We start from the raw sequence: 14,560 nt of genomic DNA, 5'->3' as shown, positions 1-14,560 counted from the left end.
GGTGCATATCTAAAATCGCAGCTATTCAGAAGGCTGAGGCAGGAGGAGTGCAAATTTGAGGCCAGCCTGGGCAATTTAGGGAGATCTTGTCTCAAAATAAAAAATAAGAGGGCTGAGGTGACAGCTCAGTGGTATCAGGATCCTGGGTTCAATCCCCAGCACTGGGCCTCAGTCTCCTGGTACACATCCAAAGAAGTATTTATGAAAAGAGAAACTGGAATCAAGGAAGAAATAATCCATAATGCAGTGCCGTGAGTGTGGGCAGAATGAATGAGTCCGTAATTGCAGGTGGGTTCACTGCACCTCCTGGCGGGGCTGATTGGCTCATGGTAGAAAACCAGGGCATCAGTTTACCTCAGCCCCATGGGGAGGTTCCTGAGTCCTCCCGGCCCAGGAGCTGACACGAAACCCGCTGAACTTGACCCTAGTCCAGTCAGGATGTCAAACAGGCCTGGCCTTGACTTGTGCTTCTTTCTTATTTCAAGTTTTAGGCTCCAAAGTGGACCCAAGCTATTGTTCCCCACTCCCACACGAGACACAGATGTGCACTGATGACTTCTTTACATGCGCGCCCAGGGTCAAGTTTAAAGACTCAGAGATGCTGCCGGAAAATAATTACCAAGATTTCAATCAAGATCAAGGGAAAGGGCCCAGGGATGCAGCTCAGTGGTGCTGTTGCCTGCCTGGTAAACGAAAGGTCCCGAGTTCAATTCCAGGTACCAAAAAAATAAAGATCAAGGGAAAGCGGTGGGCTAGTGGTGCATGCCTGTAATCCCCACACTCCAGGAGGCTGAGGCAGGAGGATCACCAGGAGTTCGAGGCCACCCCAGGCTATGTAGTGAGTTAAAGGCCAGCCTGGGCTACATATCGAGACCTTGTCTCGAAAACACCAAACCAAAACAAAACAAAAAAACAATCAAGGGAGACATTTTTAAATATTCTGCATACTCTGGAACAGACATTAGTAGCAGGGATATAAACCAGAATGTTTCTAGTAACCAAAATCTACGAAATAAAAATCTTAAGAAATGTTATATTTTTAGTCCCAAAACTTCTCCTTGGAGGTATCAGAAAATGAGTTGAGCACCTATATATTTATTTATTTGGTCTGGTGCTGGGGATGAACCTTAGGGCCTTATGCATGCTGGAAGCACTCTATCGCTAAGCGACATGCCCAGACCCAAAATCCTATTAAAATGTTTAAATTGGAAAAGTAACTCAATTTAGAGTTTTTTCCTTTTGGCAGGGGCCCCTCTAATTTGGCCTTAAGAGCTAAGCCACATGCCCACATTCACCTTCACACTCACTTACTCTCCTTTGCCTCTGTGTAAGACAAAGGTGACTCAGACACACATGCACGCATAGTTATAAACCATTTGAGGGAATTTTTTTTTTTTTTGGTACCGGGATCGAACTCTGGACCTTTCACTTGCAAGGCAGGCACTGGAACCACTGAGCTAAATCCCTGGCCCAAGGGGATTTTTGATATCTGAGGAAATAATTCTCTCTGCTTGGGGCATGACCAGAGTCCCCCTCATCCACAGTTTCAGTTACCCATGGTCACCAATGGTCCAAAAATACAGTAAGACATTTTGAGAGGCCACATTCATCTAACTTTTGTTTAGCTGGGGATTTAGCTCAGTGGTGCTGCTGGCTGCCTCGCAAGTGCCAGGTTCCGAGTTTGATCCCCAGTACCAAAACAAAGAAACTTTTGTTATAGTATCTCGTTATAATTATTCTATTTTATACCTGTGGTTAATCTCTTACTGTGCCTAATTTGTAAATTAAACTTTATCATAGGTGTGTATGCACAGGAAAACGTATCGTGTACAAATATACTCAGGGTTTGGTTCTATCTGGGGTTTCAATCATTCCTGGAATATCTTGGAATATTATTTCCCCAAGGATAAAGAAAAACTACTATAATCTATTTTCTCTGAGAAAATAGCTACATAGTTTTACACCATTGTCACTGTCATAGACCAAGATATGATAGCAAAGTACCTTTCAAAAATGCTTAAGACAAACAGCCTTAATTTAGAACAATATTTATCAATGTGTGTCCCTTAGACAACCCACAGATTAAAAAAAGGCTTGAGGGCCTGTTAAAAATACAGATCTGGCCCAGGAATTTAGCTCAGTGGTTCCAGCGCCTGCCTCAAAAGCTCAAGGTCGTGAGTTCGATCTCTGGCACAAAAAAAATGCAGATCCTAGGGATCTTATCTCAGAGCCCCCCTCTTGATCTTGAGGGGTAGAGAATTTTGAACAACAGCACCAGGTGATTCTAGCCCACTTCAGTCTTTGCAAGCAGGCTTTGTCCCCTGGTGAGATCAGGGCAAACATTCCTAACATGACTTCCTAAAGACCGGAACAACAAAACAAAGGTCTCTGATCAAGAATCCTATCGTAATGCTTGCCAATTTTTGGACTGCAAGACAAAGAAGGAAGAAATAAAAAAACAAAGCATTTGTGATTAATAATTTTTGCTATCAGCCAGGCCTGGTGGTGCACACCTGTGATCCCAGCACTCAGAGGCTGAGGCAGTAGGATCACTGTGCGTTCCACCCCAGCCTGGGCTACATAGTGAGTTCAAGGCTAGCCTGGACTACACAGCAAGACCCTGTCTCAAAAAAACCAAAGAATTTTAAAAAATAATAATAATTTTTGCTATCAGATACATGAGTAACACCTTTTGGGAGTGAAAAATCTCAAGTTCAGGGTTGTGTAGATACTGAGAAATTTAAATTTAGCTTACAACTGGCTATAATTTCTTTTTATTTCTTCTAGATAAAATGTATTGTTATTTATCTCAGGCTGCTTAGATTTTATCATGCAGCAGCGACTGTTTCCCAAAGTCATTGAAAAAAAGACTTTATTTTATTTCTTTGGTACCGGGGATCGAACTTGGGACCTTTTGCTTGTGAGGCAGGCAGTGGGACCACTGAGCTAAATCCCTGGCCCTACTTTGTATTATTTTAGAAACATGTTTGCACATTTCTGCACAGCATCAGAATTATTTTCAAGGCTTCTTTTTATCTTTTTTCTTTTTTGGTATCCGGGATTAAACCCGCGGCCTTGGTGCTTGCGAGGCAGACACTGCACTGCTGTTTTCCTTTTAAAAGATATTTCTTTAGAGTAGATTCTCAGTCATGGTTTTATGAGCTCAAAGGTTATGAACATTTTTATGGGTCTTAATATATAACGTATTCCCCCTTACCCTTCAAAAATTACACCAATCTCGCAGGGTATGGTGGTGCATGGCTGTATTCCCAGCTGCTTAGGAGCTGAAATTTGAAGTTCCAGGCCAGCCTGGGCAATTTAGTGAGACTCTGTCTCAAAATAACATTTTAAAAAGCATCAGGTTATAGCTCAGTGCTTGTCTAGCATGTATAAGGCCCTGGGTTCAATCTTCAGTGCCACAGAAAATTATATCAAAATAAATAAATGAATAAAATAAAATAATGCAAAGTAGAGAAAAAGAACTCAATTTTGTAAACTGTAATTATAACTACGTTAAAATCATGTAGGTAAATGGGTGAATAAAGAATAGAAGAATGGGAAATTTAATTATATTAGGATTTGAAATCTGTATGTTTTCCTTAATACATGATTTTGAAGTTTTTGATAAGTTAAAATTATACTAATGATATTTTTAACCAAGAAAGCAGCATTTTAGAGTGTATGTCCATGCCCCTTTTTTGTGATACTAGGGATTGAACCCAGGGTTCTACACTGCGCTACATCCCTAGATCTAGATCTAAATAGATATCTCAAGTGACCTCAAACTTGTGATCCTCCTGCCTCAGCCTTTTGCGTAACTGGGGTTATAGGCATAAACTACTCTGCCTGGCTAAAGTGTATGTTTATTTTCATTTTTTATTTATTTATTTATTTTTTGGTACCGGGGATTGAACTTGGGTCCTTGCGCTTGCGAAGCAGGCAACAGAACACTGAGCTAAATCCCTGGCCCCTTTATTTTCATTTTTAAATTTAAAAATTGAACATAACTTTACAGATATCTTAAGGGGGAGGACCCTAACACAAAAACCTGGTGATGCTCTGTGGGTACTTTCTTTGAGTATCCTATTATATATCTCTATCTGCAAAATTTGAATAAGGGCAACCTAATTTTCTTTGATCTGGCTTTTTACTTAACATCTTCTGATGAGCAAAGTCTGGGCTACACAGTGAGACTCTGTCTCAAGAAACCCAAAATAAATAAAATAAAATAAAAAGTATAACTAATGTAAATTAAAAATTTCAGAATATAAGTGATATCAATTCATAGAAGCAAAAAGGCACAGAAAATTTAACAATGAAAGAAAGTTATACTATCCTAGATGGATCAGCATATTTACCTTTCGTACACAAGAAAAAGTTAATTCAAAGATATTACTGAGGGAAAAAAATTCAAGATTAGAAAGTTCATTTAACCATCCCTTCCTTAAAAATGGCCATGAAAAATCCACTGAAGGACATAGGATGATGAATACCAGAGGATAATATTACTAATTTCTTGAAGTTTGTAAGAAAACCATGCAATAAAGACCTACCTGACCTCACCAGGCACATCAGGCTGATGGTTAAGTAGAACTTCCACATATGGAAGCCGGGGGAAGCGTGCCACCTCCAAGAGCCGAAGAGCCGTGAGAGTCTCCACTGTGGGCCCGCGCTCCCTCCCAGGAGCTCCAGTAGCTAAGCCAGAGGTGTGGTGACAACAGGAAGTGCCCCAGAGCAGGCTGGCTGCCCAGCCCTGTCAGGATCCCGACTCCTCCTCTTCTCAATGAAAGGTCAGTACTTTCTACTGTACACAGCGCTATGCATCTTAGTATTATAATTTGCATTTGTAGAATGACATGTTCAAAATAGTTTCATTCTTTGTGGGAGGTTTATTAGCTGTTTGGCTTGGTGTGTTGAAATCAAATGTGATTCTAGAGATTTCCCCGCCTCTTTCTTGTGAATGAAATGACACATGTAGTTAGTATTCTTTGGCCTGTGTATACAAACCCGCTTTTTTAAAATGTTAATTCATACACTCATTCCTCATAAGGAAGTCTTTCCATTTTCATTAAAGACATTTCATTAGGTCCAATTACATATCTGCTTTGCAAAGTATGTCTGTGCTTCAGATTAAAAGAATCTTTTTTCTTCTGTATCATAATCTTTATTTTTTTCTTTTTTGAGAGAGGGTCTTGCTATGTAGTTCAGGCTGGCCTTGAACTCTCTAAGTGGCCCAGGCTGGCCTAGAACTTGAGGCGCTCCTCCAGCCTTAGCCTCCTGAGTGCGAGGACTACAGGCATGCACCACCACATCCAGCTAGCCTGAGTTTCTATCTGCCTAATAGTTCTTTTTATTTTTAAAGAAAATGTAAATGAATAAGCTTAAATACTGAACCATGCCAGCCAGCATCTACCCACCACAATATTAGATGTAACTAAACTTACGCTCTATAGCAACAAGCAGGTGAGGTGGGGAATGTGGATCAATGACAGATCACTGGCCCAGCATGCGGAAGGCCCAGAGTTTGAGCCCCAGTACTGTAAAAAAGAAAAAGAAAAAAAGAAGCCATAACTACACAGTAATTAAATTCCTTTTCTGGTGGAAATCCTTGCAACATTGAGGCTTCTGGCTGTTTTATGAGCTTAAATGATAATGATGATTTAGGAATAAGTATACATTTATGAAAGGATAGATAGCATTTTTTTTTTTTGGTACCGGGTACTGAACTTGGGTCCTTGGGGTGGGAGGCAGGCGACAGAACCACTGAGCTACATCCCCAGCCCCTAGATAGCATTTCCGATATAAGTTTATCGGTTCTTTCTGTGTCTGCGCCCCAAATAGCTGGAGAGTCCTTCACAGGGAATATAGTACCTTCCAGCAATGCTACCCAAAGAGCCAGTATCACAGTCTCCTGGGGCCTGGGGCCTGGGAATTAGGGACTGAGGTGCAGGAAGGGGGCGGGGGGTTCTATCTTCTTTTTTGCCCTTTTTTCATTTTTTATTTTGAGACAATAGTTAAATCACTAAGTTGTCCAGGTTGGGCTCAAACTTGCATCCTCCTGCCTTGGCCTCCCAGACCTGAGGGACTTTTAAAAGTTCTGTGTATAAGCTGGGCACGGTGGTGCACACCTGGAATCCCAGCCCTCAGGAGGCTGAGGCAGGAGGATCACTGAGAGCTCAAGGCCAACGTGGGCTACATAGTGAGTTCAAGGCCAGCCTGAACTGCATAGAGAGACCCTGTCTCAAACCAAAAAAGAAAGTTCTGTGTGTAGGTTTCTGTATCATACCTCAGACCTTATGAATGTGAAGACTGAGTTGGAATCCTACATCTTCCACTCCCTAGTTGTGTGACCTTAAACAAAACATTTAAGTTCTTTACATCTTAGTTTTCTCACTGTAAAATGAAGATAAGAAGTTCACAGATCTCTCAGGGGTGTTAAATGGGTTAAAAGATATCAGAGCTAGGGCCAGGGATTTAGCTCAGTGGTTCTGGCGTCTGCCTTGCAAGCACAAGGTCCCGAGTTCGATCCCTGGTACCAAAAAAAAAAAAAAACAAAAATACCCCAAAAGATATCAAAGCTTAGAGTCTTCAGTGAGGTGACTATCAGCAAGGAAGTCACTGTGACCACTCTGCAACCGCTGTTCCTCCTACCTGGTCACACACCTGGTACCTGTCCCTGTCCTCCCTGTGCTGAGAGCTCCGGTGAGGTTTCAGGAATAGGGGCCTTGGGGTGTTAGTCTCAGTGTTCTGGGTGAAAGACTTTAGTGGGCTTTTAGTCTACTTTTTTTTTAATCTCTTGCTTACAGAGCTGTAAATAGGAAAATCAAATAGGTGACCTGCCAGCTTTTCTATTTTTCCGCTTTGACAGGGCTTACTAATTTGCATACGACTGCCCTTTGGAACAAATGGCGCATTGTTTCCCACTTCTATTAGGAAGCTGTGATGAAATGTGCTACTCCCTGCTGGACGGGTGTCCTTGCCTGATAAATATTTGTTGAGTTCCTATGCCCAGTGCTTATCAGAGTCAATGTACATTTTGTTGGAAACCTGCCAGTGACACATCACTATCAGCCTTAGGGTTCAGATGTTCCCCTAACTGCCTACTGTGTGCCCTCTTCCAGAATCAGCAGGAGAAACTGTCCTTTCTTTTATTTAGATTAGTGATAAATATAAACTGTAAGAAATCAGGCCAAGCTTTGTGGCACACACCTGTAATCCCAACACTCAAGAGGCTGAAGCAGGAGGATTCTGGGTTCGGGGCCAGCCTGGGCTACACAGTGAGTTCAAAGCCAGCCTGGATTACATGGAGAGACCCTGTCTCAAAAGCCATTCCTAAAGATGGAGGGAGAGGAGAGGACAATGGGTCTGCCTGCGAAGGGATAACCTAAGAATCTTTTCTTTTTTTCTTCTGTGATGGTGGAGTTGGAACCCATGGCCTCATGCAGTGTGGGGCAGGCGCTCTATCCCAAGCTGTACCCAGGCACAGAGAGCTCTTCGTGCTGGAGACTTCTGTGGGTCACTGCGGTGGCTGCTGTAGGCGCCCACACAAGCGATTAGGTCACATAGAGCTCCAGGCGTACGTGCACTTGGCACAACAGGCAAAGTGAGGCCTTCAGATTCTACCAACGTGTCTTCCGGTTCGCAGGGCACGCTGCTGCTTATCTCAGATGCTACGTTCAGGGGAAGCTGGTGAGGGTGCACAGGACCCCCTCCACCATTTTCCTCAATTCTTGTGGGGCAGTTATTATCCCCAAATCAAAGATGTTTATTTTTGTTTGTTTCTGAGACAGAGTTTTGCAATGAAGCCCAGGCTGGCCTTGAACTCTCAATCCCCCTGCTTCACTTTGAAGAGCATTCATGTAAAGGTATTTTGAGCAAAATCATTTCTTTACCTCCCATCGGCGAATCAAGACTTCTTCAGTCCTATGACTGATACATGATCACAGCTCACTAATGTCACAATTTCCCTCATTTCTAATGAGGTTTTGTGCAGTATTCTGTACTGTTTTCTTTCTCTGTAACCTATAAATCACTTGCCACAAGTGTAGGGTAGACAGGGAAGCAAACCATTCCAAATGGGTGGACAGGACAAACAGGGCCAAGTGGAACTCACTGGTTCCAAGAGCCAGGAGAGGTGGCTGTGTCCCCACCCTCCCTGGCCCGGCTGCACACTGTAACCCTTTGTCTTTCTGACCCTGCCACCTCTAGCCTGTAATTCACATTAAAAAGCCTGTTTTTATCTTACAGGGAGATTAGGGTGACTCCCACAAACCATACAGATGTTTCACTTCCTTGGTCATTCATCAAACATTTCAGTCATCAAACATTTCTTGTCCTCCCATTAAAAGAAATAAGAACTGGGCATGATTTTGCCTCCCTGTAATCAGAAGGCCAAGGCAGGAGGATCTCAAGTTCAAGCCCATCCCAGGGAATTTAGCAGCTCAGCCACACCCCATTTCAAAATAAAAAAATAAAAAAAGGGCTGAGGATATAGTTCAGTGTGAAGGCCCTAGGTTCAGTCACTAGTACCAGAAAAATAAAAATAAAAAGGGCTGAGGTTGTGGCTCAGTAGTAAAATGCTCTCCTAACGTGCATGAATTCAATCCCCAGTGTCACAAAAATAAAGAAAATAAAATTGGAAAAGAAAAGAAAAAAGAAACAAAATAGAGAAAGAAGGCGGGGGGGGGGGGAACGGGGCATGTTTTCTCTCAAGAGACAGTCATTATTATCAGCCAGTGACGATAATGTTATGAGATGTGGACATAAATTCTCTAGGAGAACAGAATGGGAAGCAGTAAGATGTTGGAAGTCTCAGCAGCAGGAGGCATTGGAAAAGCTTTACAGCAGGCTCCTTTGAAGTGGGTTCCAAAAATCAAAGGAGTTTGTAAGGAGGAGGAGGGTCGTTGCGGGCAGGAACCGCCATGGGGGCGTGACCTGAGCGTTGGTGTGGAGATGATGGAAGACAGACTCGGTGCTCAGCAAGTTAGGTTTTGGGCTGGGGATTCAGCTCAGTAGTCCCACCACCTGCCTCGCAGGCACAAGGTCCTGAGTTCAATCCCAGGTACAAAAAAAAAATTGGGTTTTACCTTTAAGTAGTAGGAACCTGGCTATTTTCTTAACTTTGGTGCACACCTGTGATCCCAGCACTCGGGAGGCTGAGGCAGGAGGATCACTGTCAATTCAAGGCCAGCCTGGGCTACGTAACAAGACCCTGTCTCAAAAGACCAAAAGAAAAAAAATAGAACTGAGGATACTGTTCAGTGGCAGTGTTTGCCTAGGATGAATGAAGCCCTGGGCTCTATCCAAAAAAGAAAAAGAAAAAAAAATTTATATACACACAATAAAGACTTACACATATATAAAAGACAGTATATTTATATGTTAACATTATTCATTATTTGCCAATAAAATTCCTTCTTTGGTAACTTGTTGCAAAACAAGAAGAAAAATATCTGCCTACTGATTTTCTGGTGTAAGAAGTACTTTTCATGTGAGGTGTGGTGGTGCATAGCAGAGATCCTTAGCTACTGGGGAGGCTGGGGCAGGAGGATTGCTTGAGCCAAGTAGTTCCAGGTCAGCCTAGGTAAGACAGGAAGACATCCATCTCAATTAAAAAACAAAACAAAATAGTATTTTTAATGGTCTAGCCTAGAGCTACTTTGTTTTATTTGTTTATTTATTCCTTTATTTTTGAGACATTGTCTTGCTATGTAGTTCAGGCTGGCCTTGGACTCACTGTGTATCTCAGACTGGCCTCGAACTTGTGGTGATCCCTCTGCCTCAGCCTCCCAAGTGCTGGGATAACAGGCGTGCGCCACCGTACCTGGTGCTACTTTGTTTTAGAAACCATGCTTTCCTTATAAAATCACACAACCAATCCTTTCAGGAACTGCTTGTTTTCAGACCCCTGCACAAAAATTTCAAGAATTGCTAGAACTGGGCTGGGGATTTAGCTCAGTGGTTCCACCGCCTGCCTTGCAAGCACAGGGACCCGAGTTTGATCCCCGGTACCAAAAAAAAAAAAAGAACAGCTAGAACTGGGCCGGGGATTTAGCTCAGTGGTACCATGGTTGCCTCGCAAGCACAAGGTCCCGAGTTCGATCCCCTGGTACCAAAACCAAAAACAAAGAATTGCTAGAACAAGACAAGGCAAAAGCAAACTATATTTTCTTATTAAAAGTTCTTTTAGGCTCTCCTCACAACGGCGCTTCCTCACGCGGAGGTCGGAGCTGCGGCACTGCAGGCCTGGGCTGCTGCTCGAGCGCCACCCCGCTCTCGTCCTCGGGGCTCTGGGTCCCCTCGCTCTCCGCCGCTGCCCAGGAGTTTAACAAGAAACCAAAGTTTTGGTTCAAATATATTTTGAATTGAAGCCAGAAATGTGCTAGGCTTTAGATTCTTTCATTTGATTGAGCTATCCCAAAGTCTATGCGCAGAGGGCCCCCTATCACCCGGGTGGTGTGTTCGCGGCTACAACGTGGAAGTCTGAGACAAAATCAAGGGCATAAGTGGGGTTGAAGGTGTGCCACTATCTACACAGTGGGGACCTCAAGGCTATTTCTACCCAATCCAGATTGCGCAGTATGGGTTAAGTCATTACAGCAAAAACCTGGCCGAGAAACCCCCTCATATAGAGGTATATGAAACAGGGAAGACAGGGACAAAAACAGCAAAACTAAGGACTAGACTGTGCCCAAGGGCTGTTTTATGGCCAGTGTGGCTGATAAGTCTAGATTCACCAATGTGGGCAGTTCATTGCCCCAGGTAAGTGATATACTATATGTGGCTGCTAATTTTCTATTGATTTATGGCATCTGATGCTCCCTTAAAATTTTAATACAGAAAAAAAAATTTAATACAGTTTTTAAAAACACGTTAACGGATCATTTATTTTATATTCATAATAAATGGTGTCACCCAAGTGAAATCCCTAAAGAAGAAACAGCTAAAAGATCCAGGTTGTAAAAAGGGAGAAAACAGGAGTCTTTACTGTGTGAAGAGCCACGCTTTAGATTGAATGTTACGATCCAGATTACTGAGTGAGGGATCCGTATCCCAGAGGAGTAAGTCCATGGTTTTTGTCTTGTTTTGTTTTGCAGTGCTGGGGATCAAACTCAAGGCAATGCATATGTGAGGCAGATGTTCTACCATTGCCCCCAGCTCTGTTCATTGCCATATTTCAGCACAGGATACAGTCATATCTTGGTACTCTGTTGACTTGAAACTTGTCAGATTTGGAGATCATACGAGATCAGGCACATTCAGGGTGGTATATCCGTAGACTCAAATTTGGTACTGTAAACATTTTGACAAAAACTTTGTCCCAGCACTTTTATTATATTTTATTTAATTTTGTTTGGTACTCAGCATGCAAGCTGGAACTGTCCGTGGCCATCTGACTCACTACCCTTTCCAACCAAAAGCCTTTCTTTGGTACTCATGATCTTTGGTACTGGTCATGCCTCTCAGAACCATAGACAGGTCCCGAGGTACCTCTGTAGTTAATGTTTAATGTTCTGCACCAAAGTAGAACATTTTTTATGGAGAGCTATCCTTTTCTTTGCACATCTTATACCAAAAGCTTTTTATTTTTTCAAGCAAATGTAACATTACTAAATAGGCCTGCTTCCATATTGAATTTTGCTAATGTACTAAATTATCTCAAACTTCATATAAACCATTTTTATTAATAAAATCATTTATAAAATAATTTTTTTAAAGTTCTTTTAAAAAGAGAATAAACAAAAATTTGAGAGGCCGGGGATTTACCTCGGTGGTGCTGTGGTTGCCTTGAAAGCACAAATCCTGAGTTTGATCCCCAGAACCACCGCCCCCCCCAAAAAGACTGGGGATGTAGCTCAGTGCAAAGGCCCAGTAAAATTCCCAGGACAGCCAACAAAAATTTGAAGAAAATGTTCAACATTTAAATAATTGTTCCTTGGTATTGTGCACTTTAAACTTATTTTGATTTTTTTTTTTTTAGACAGGGTCTCACCCTGTAGTCCTGGCTAACCTCAAACTTGCAATCCTCCTGCCTCAGCCTCTTGAGTGCTGGGATTATTACATACCTGGCTCTTATTTGGATCATAAACAGTCATTTTAAAACATTGTTATTATAGCCACATTTCTGTTGTCATTTTAATAAGGCTTGGTCAGGAAAATCTGGACTCTTCATTAGATAATCCTCGTGCACAGCTCTCCCTATGAGGAAATCCTGTCTTCTGAAAGGCCCAGTCTTGTGACTTCTGACTTGGGGCCCTCATTTGGAACCAGCGGGGAACACTTGAAGGGTTCAGGCTGTCATAGTCAGTAGGGCATTTCTGTCTTGGGTAGTGGCCCTTTCTCCCGGCTACACTCCTTAGAGCCATCCAAAGCTAATTTTAGGATTGCCCTGGGACTTACTTTTTAAGTCACACCACTCTGAACAAACCTCCCAAGTTTGGTGGAATCCAACCATTTTTAGTGGCTCCCTAATAGAAAAAGACAGAAACTTAATTTATGAATTGACTTTATTAACCTCTGAGAGGGCTCAAGGTAGAGATGCAGGGGTACTTCCCTTATGCTGGGAGCTCATCAGAGATGTTGAGAAAAATGGCAGGGTAGCCTTGTGGGGAGGAGTGTCCCTTTGGGAGAAAGTGGGCAAGGGCACAGACGCTGGCTGCTGGTAGCCAGTTGTACTTGTGTTGTGCTTTCTGTCTAGATGTGTCCCACCCTCCCCCTTCCTGTGTTCAGAGGCAGGGCTTGGGGATCGTGGTTGGATGATAAGTGGCTACAGCTAGCTTGGTGTTGGGAGGTGGGACTGATGGAAGAGGCGGGTCACTGGGGCATGGCCTGGAAGGGTTTAGCTCTCTACCTGCTCTGTTCCCCAGATAACCCACTGGGAGCTCTCCTCCACTGTGCCCCTCTGCCATCCCAACCTGCCTTGAAGTCAACTAACAATGGACTGAAATCTCTACAAACCCTGAGCCAAAACAGACCTCTCTTTCTTTAAGTTGTGGGTATTGGGTATTTGTCCCAGCATCAAGGATAGTAGCTAAGACAACTGGTCACCTTTCCATTGCTGACACCCACTACTTAAAGGTGGAAGGGTTTGTTTTGGCTCACAATTTCAGGTGCATTAGTCCGTGGTCAGTTGGTGCCAAGGCAGAAACATCATGGCAGAGGGTGTGGTGGAGGAAAGCTGCCTACATCATGCTGCCAGGAAGCAGAGTGAAAAGAAAGAACTCTAGAGGAAGAAGCCCACGACCAGATGTAGTGTTATCTTATTTGATCTGTCTGATAATAACCTTGCCCTTATTATGCCAAAGTGAGTATATTACAAAACTTGTTCATGTTGATTGCTAATGGCTCAGCCTGTCTCGTGGCTAGCTCAGCACTGGCCCTACCTAAGCCTGTTTGTCAGCCTATAAAATGGGGTTAATAAAGCCTGCCTTTCAGATCTGTGGGCTGATGAATTGTCTTCATGGTGGCGAAGGACCTTCACAATGCCCAGTAAGGGTTTAGTTTCTCTTCCCTTTCCTTCCTTCTCAGACCTTGTATGTCCTTTAATTTGCCTCTTCAATATTCTGCATTTTTCACAGGTCTGCTCCTTCCCATCTCTCCTTTTCTATTAGGAAAGATCTTTTCATGTGAAGAAGAAATTGGGGGACAGGAAGGTGTAGCTTGGGGGTAGAGCACTTGCTTAGTATTTGCGAGATCCTGGGCTGCCTTCCCAGCACCATCTAAATAAATATATAAATAGAGCTTGGGGTTCTGACACACAACTGTTTCCTGGGAGATTATATGTGCATAAGGAAGACAATCATCACTCTGAATCTCTCTTCAAACTTCCTTAGCCCATTTTGCCTCTCTTTCCTCTAGAAGACCCAGTCCCCTTCTCTTTATTTCACCTTCAAACCTTTGTATATGGCTTCGTTGTTTTTGAATATTAATAAATTTGTCACATTTTTCCTGGTTGTCCATTGGACGTTCGTTCCCTAAACTGAAATCATCAAGCCTCAAAAGAGTACATTACAAATTTCTGTACACAACTTGCAGTAACCATGTGGTGTTAGCCATGCTTTGGGAGCTTAGGGAGGAACCCGTGTCCACACTTAGGATAGGCGTCCACCCTCCAATATCTGCCGTCCGCCTTTCAGGCTTGCAGCAGAATCCCCTCAGTCACGGTCAAAGAGTAAGTGCAGTCCGGGAAACATATGTAGGGCTTGCAAACCTTTGAGGATTCCCGAGATCGTTTGGGGGAGGCGAGTTGATCAGAGTGGTTCTTCTTCCGCGATACTGCATTTTGCACAGTGCTTTCTCAAAGCAAACAATCCTGTATTGCAATTTGCAATTATCTATGTCCGTGTCTGACTGACCACCAGGGTACGGGACTGGCGCTGGTATTCATTCGCCGGCTCAAACCCCAAAGGTGCTGGGAGGTAGCTTCGTGACCTTAGGCAAACTATTGTGTCATTTGATGTTCCCGGTTTATAAAAAGGACATATGCCTATAGCATTCGGTTTGGGGGCGAAATGGAGACTATTGAAAGGGCGCCTAAATCGGTAAACATGTGCTAATTAAC

At 43.1% G+C, this 14,560-nt stretch overlaps 1 protein-coding gene across 2 annotated transcripts in view; it reads right to left on the bottom strand.

Moving 5' to 3' along the window:
* The window catches only part of Liph (lipase H), a 38,342-nt gene extending 33,483 nt beyond the window's left edge, over window positions 1-4,859 (bottom strand). The window contains exons 1-2 of one of the 2 annotated variants that reach the window (XM_087187031.1): window positions 4,720-4,859; window positions 4,554-4,672 (exon numbers count right to left, since the gene is read on the bottom strand). In XM_087187031.1, the coding sequence (XP_087043157.1) occupies window positions 4,554-4,672; window positions 4,720-4,844 (244 nt within the window). In that variant the 5' untranslated portion in view covers window positions 4,845-4,859. The other variant, XM_004834843.4, reaches the window with a different exon arrangement.
* Window positions 4,860-14,560: the final 9,701 nt, after the last annotated feature.

The sequence above is a fragment of the Heterocephalus glaber genome, unplaced genomic scaffold (genome assembly GCF_053883595.1).
Source record: "Heterocephalus glaber isolate CG9 unplaced genomic scaffold, H.glaber_assembly_v1.0 deba00001504, whole genome shotgun sequence".
In the NCBI taxonomy this organism is placed as follows: Eukaryota; Metazoa; Chordata; class Mammalia; order Rodentia; family Bathyergidae; genus Heterocephalus; species Heterocephalus glaber.
Note: the sequence above shows the minus strand (reverse complement) of the source record. Positions and strands in the feature narration are given on the sequence as shown.